Source organism: Oncorhynchus mykiss, chromosome 25, assembly GCF_013265735.2.
Source record: "Oncorhynchus mykiss isolate Arlee chromosome 25, USDA_OmykA_1.1, whole genome shotgun sequence".
In the NCBI taxonomy this organism is placed as follows: domain Eukaryota; kingdom Metazoa; phylum Chordata; class Actinopteri; order Salmoniformes; family Salmonidae; genus Oncorhynchus; species Oncorhynchus mykiss.
Genome location: NC_048589.1, coordinates 36,942,941 through 36,948,940, shown reverse-complemented (window position 1 = coordinate 36,948,940; position 6,000 = coordinate 36,942,941). Strand labels below are relative to the sequence as shown.

Here is a 6,000-nt window from a genome sequence, read left to right as displayed (position 1 = left end):
TTTTTTTTACATGATGAGCTTGCAATAATGTAAGAGAAAGCTACACCAGTATGTATCTGTGGTTGTCAGTGTTACAGTTGCCTTCTTCAATATACATTATGATTGTTGTCTGGCTAGGATGGCACAGACATCTTGCTAACACACTTTGAACGTTTACTTTTTTATTTCTCACCAAGCGTTGGCTCTGTTCCTGCAGACAAAATAATAGACTGGTCCGGTTGTTCAAAACCAGTCAAGAATGGACCTTACAGTCTTCTTGTACAGTCTGCTCCTTTACCGCTGCTGTGCAGCATGTTTTCATGCAGGCCAGAAATGAGGTGGCGTCATAACCATAGAATTAGGAATTAGAATACTATTTAATTTATTAAGTAACTTAATAGGATCTCTATGGTCACACCAACATTGAACCGGAACCGTCAGGCCACGGCCACTAGGTCGCATCATTGCTCTCTATTTCTCTATAGAGTAAAAAAAAGGTGGCTCTTGCTCGCTTGCTTGTCCCTTTCGACTTGTTGCAGTCACATTGCACAAAAAATGCATTAAGATAATTCAGTCAAATGCAACAAATATGTAGGCTAGTGTCGATATGTTACATATCTGCTAGTATCACTGGTTTAGCCTACTTGGTTACAAGGCTATAGACTAATTTCATACTTACAATACTTATCTTCTTATTGTAGGCCTGATTCTTCTTATTGTAGGTATGTGTATACCTTTTATTCTGAAAAATAAATAAAGCGAACTTGTACATGCAATAAACTATTTTATTGAGCCTACATTACACCCATGCATATACTTTTTAAATGATGGGCGTGTCATTGCAATGTACTGGGCGATATTCCGGATAGAGACAATTAACTCCACTCCATACGTTTCTATCTCTCTCTTCGTACTGTCTTTTATCCAGGCCATACAATGCATTCCATGTGACCCGGTTTTAAAGATGCATGCAGTGATCAAGAGGAATCGAGGGGGGCACCCATGCTCCCTTTCAGAAAGATAGAGAGCTAGAGGTTGGGGGAAAAAAATACTGTATTTGCGCTGCAGAGGCTTATTAAACTTGGGCTCCAAACTGAGAGGTTCAGGAGACAAGGAGATACGCAATGTTCCCGAGGCAGCGGGTGCAGGTATGTACACGCTCTAACGTTATGATATCTAAGGTATTTTAGGCTATAGCGAATGCAAAAGGTGCAATATAACATGAATGGAGGAGATGGCTCCTCATGTGAATAGCAATGATGGTAAGCATTGCTTTAGTTATTTGATTACTAGCCTACGGCATTTCATTTACAAATGTTCTGGAAAAAAAGTGAAACACTATTAAATACCCTATTTTACCTAAACCGTTTGTAGGTGATTATCAATTGGAATGTTAATTAGATGTTGACAATGTCGATATATAAATAATATAATGGTAAATTATATGAGATCTGATTAATGATTGGTCATTTCAATGGAACATTTAAGCACAATTTAAAGCACCATTTTATGTACCTAAACACAATCTCATCGTGGGTGGGCAAATTATTGTGAGCCCAACGGTCAAGTCAGAATTTAGCGCTATCCAAGGGACTGAAACCAGCCGCGCAAACCAACCATCGCACAAATCAACTTTTAATCAGCCTCCTGTAGGCGGTTTTTACTGTAGGCTATAGATTATGAAAGGCGTTCAACGTCGTTTCTGACTGTCCGCAGCTCTGGATAAGAGCGTCTGCTAAATGACAGTAATGTATCAAATGGTTTTACATTACTGTAGACTATTAGTACTTGAATTATTCAAGATTGAATGTCAGATTGGCTTCTGCCTATAACTATATTTGCCTTTGCTTAATTGCGAAGTTGTGTAGCCTATTAAAAGAGTTGCCAAAGATAGATTGGCAACACAGCTGTTTATCATCACTTGTTGAAAAACTTGTTGCAAAACTTGTATCACTTGTATCAAACTTAAATGAACACGTCTCTCATCAGCAGGAAAGACATCAGTGAAAGAGGGATGGTAAGGAGATGATGGATCTTCAATTAAACTTGGATCCTCAGCTCTCCCCAATGGCCAAGCGGACATGATTATATCCCCAAGACTGTTGACACCATGTGGAATATGGTTTACCTGAATGCTATTAGGTTTTTGTATTTCCTTATTCTAGTGTATGATGCGTTCGTCTCCCCCAGTAACATATTTGAGAGGTCGGTGGTTTCTAAAGCTGCTGGGTCCCGCTCGGTGGCCAGAATGGACGGGGACATTATAATCGGTGCGCTGTTCTCGGTCCACCACCAACCATCAACAGAGCAGGTAGCGGAGAGGAAATGCGGGGAGGTTCGGGAACAGTACGGAATCCAACGAGTAGAAGCGATGTTCCACACCTTGGACAGAATCAACTCAGACCCGAACCTTCTACCCAACATCACTCTGGGGTGCGAGATCAGGGACTCCTGCTGGCACTCCTCGGTGGCTCTGGAGCAGAGTATTGAGTTCATTAGAGACTCTCTCATCTCGATCCGGGATGACGACAACAAAGATGGTACATCCAGACAGTGGTGCATTGATGGGACGCCTGCAAGCCAACCGCCCACTACCAAGAAACCCATAGCAGGTGTCATTGGACCTGGATCCAGCTCAGTGGCTATCCAGGTCCAAAACCTCCTGCAGCTGTTTAACATCCCTCAGATAGCGTATTCTGCGACCAGCATAGATCTGAGTGACAAAACGCTCTTCAAGTATTTCCTTAGGGTTGTGCCCTCTGACACTCTCCAAGCCAGAGCCATCTTGGACATTGTCAAACGCTATAACTGGACCTATGTGTCAGCAGTCCATACAGAGGGTAAGACACTTCACTTTCCATGTTAAGTTTCTAATCCAAGAAGTAATTGGCCTGCATGTTGCCTACTGGCCATCAATGCCTATTCAAAAACACTTTTGATAAAGTTGTGTTGGGGATTGAACTGTGAATATTCACATTCTATCCAATTGATTATGATCAGTCATAACACAGGAAGATGCTTGAGGGGAAAACGGCTCATAACAATCGCGGAGCAAATGGAACGGCATCAAACACCTGGAAACCACATCTTTGATGTATTTGATACCATTCCACTGAATCCGCTCCAGTCATTACCACGAGCCGGTCCTCCCCAATTAAGGTGCCCCCAACCTCCGGTTATTCATAATTCATAATCATAGGTCAAAAAAGGAGAGGGGTCAACATCATCCACCAAAGTTAATAGCCTGTGCTTGTTCCTCCAGGCCTTCCTCAGCCCTCTGGCCTACAATTCACAAGGAATCCTTGACAGGTACAAGCCATTAAAGAGAAGCCACTTTCTCATGGTCAAATTCTGTGGTTGCTACAGATTTGAGTGGGCAACAATCCTAGCCCTTCAAGGTTCCTCAACCCTGGCCTAGCCAGCAGTGTTTGAGGGGCTTAATTGGGTGTGGAGAGAAGTCTCAGAGCAGTAAAGGTAGCAAAATGTTTGGATTCAACTGTAGGTTAGGTAGGAGCGAATAGCCGGTGTGTAGTTTGAGTTTGGCACATGATTATGACAGGCTTGGATCTATGAGGTTCTGTACTGTCAGTCAGTGTCAATGGTCAGTCATATCAGTCCATGTCCATGAACTCAACTATTAATTAGCATTTTTACACAAGCTATATCAAATATCAAAGCTATATCAACCCACTATCAGATGGGTATACACATGGACACATTGGTTTTCCTTATGTTCCATTTGAATGGATCCAGCAATGCTGAAAGCAACAGATTGTTATTATTTTCCATACTTGAAGTAGTTCAAAAAGCAATCATGACTACAAAAAAAATCAATAAACAATACTACCTTAGAAGCTTGAACATGACGGCATTCCATATAATTATTTGTGTTGATGTACATACACAAAGATATCATCTTGTTTTGTTGGTTTATCAATTTCTGTTTAGAAATTCATGTGTGCTATTTACTACAGCAACCCACTGCTCACAATTCACTACCACAATCCACTACAAAAAAATTCACTACCAGAACCCAATACTCAATATTCACTACCGCAACCTACTGCTCACTATTCACTACTGCAACCTACTACTCACTATTCACCACCGCAAACCACTGTTCACTATTCACTACCACAACCCACTGCTCACTATTCAGAACCACAACCCACTACTTACTATTCACTATTTGCTACCACAACCCACTACTCACTACTCACTGTTCGCTGCCACAACCCACTGCTCATTATTCACTACCTCCACCCACTACGCACTATTCACCACCACAACCCACTACTCACTCTTCATTACCACAACCCAATACTCACTGTTCGCTGCCACAACCCACTGCTCATTATTCACTACCTCCACCCACTACGCACTATTCACCACCACAACCCACTACTCACTATTCATTACCACAACCCACTATTCACTATTCACTATTCACTACCACAACCCAACACTCACTATTCACTACCACAACCCACTACTCACTATTCACCGCCACAACCCACTGCTCACTATTCACTACCATAACCCACTACTCACTATTCACCGCCACAACCCACTACTCACTATTCGATAACGCAACCAACTGTTCACTATTCACAACCACAACCCACTATTAATTATTCAAAACCACAACCCACTACTCACTAATTGCTACCACAACCCACAACTCCCTATTCACTACCACAACCCACTGCTCACTGTTCACTAACTCAACCCACTACTCACTATTCACTACCACAACCCAGTACTCACTATTCACTGCCACAACCAAATGCTCAATATTCACTGCCACAACCCACTACATACTATTCACTACCACAACCCAGTACTCACTATTCACCACCACAACCCACTACACACTATTCACTACAACAGCCCACTGCTCACTATTCACTACCCACTACTCACTACTCACTATTCACTACCCACTACTCACTATTCACAACCCACTACTCACTATTCACAACCCACTACTCACTATTCACTACCCACTACTCACTACTCACTACCCACTACTCACTATTCATTACCACAACCCACTGCTCACTATTCACTAACACAACCTACTACTCACTATTCACTACCGCAACCCACTATTCACTATTCTCTATTTGCTACCACAACCCACAACTCCCTATTCACTACCACAACCCACTGCTCACTGTTCACTAACTCAACCCACTACTCACTATTCACTGCCACAACCAAATGCTCAATATTCACTGCCACAACCCACTACATACTATTCACTACCACAACCCAGTACTCACTATTCACCACCACAACCCACTACACACTATTCACTACAACAGCCCACTGCTCACTATTCACTACCACAACCCCCTACTCACTATTCACTACCCACTACTCACTACTCACTATTCACTACCCACTACTCACTATTCACAACCCACTACTCACTATTCACAACCCACTACTCACTATTCACTACCCACTACCCACTACTCACTACCCACTTTTTACTACCCACTACTCACTATTCATTACCACAACCCACTGCTCACTATTCACTAACACAACCTACTACTCACTATTCACTACCGCAACCCACTATTCACTATTCTCTATTTGCTACCACAACCCACTACTCACAATTCACTACCACAACCCACTACTCACTATTCACTACCAGCTATTCAAATCAAATCAAATGTATTTATATAGCCCTTCTTACATCAGCTGATATCTCAAAGTGCTGTACAGAAACCCAGCCTAAAACCCAAAACAGCAAGCAATGCAGGTGTAGAAGCACGGTGGTTAGGAAAAATTCCCTAGAAACGCCAAAACCTAGGAAGAAACCTAGAGAAGAACCAGGCTATGAGGTGTGGCCAGTCCTCTTCTGGCTGTGCCGGGTGGAGATTATAACAGAACATGGCCAAGATGTTCAAATGTTCATAAATGACCAGCATGGTCAAATAATAATAATCAGAGTAGTTGTCGAGGGTGCAGCAAGTCAGCACCTCAGGAGTAAATGTCAGTTGGCTT

General features: G+C 42.4%; 1 protein-coding gene across 5 annotated transcripts in view; it reads left to right on the top strand.

The window, feature by feature from the left end:
* Positions 1-1,028: 1,028 nt before the first annotated feature.
* LOC110504240 (metabotropic glutamate receptor 1-like) overlaps positions 1,029-6,000 on the top strand; it is a 38,454-nt gene continuing 33,482 nt past the window's right edge. For 4 of the 5 annotated variants that reach the window (XM_036962891.1, XM_036962890.1, XM_036962888.1 and 1 more), the window contains exons 1-2: positions 1,029-1,127; positions 1,969-2,819. In XM_036962891.1, coding sequence (XP_036818786.1) covers positions 2,090-2,819 — 730 coding nt within the window. In that variant the 5' untranslated portion in view covers positions 1,029-1,127; positions 1,969-2,089. The remainder of the gene's footprint in view (positions 1,128-1,968; positions 2,820-6,000) is intronic. The other variant, XM_036962889.1, reaches the window with a different exon arrangement.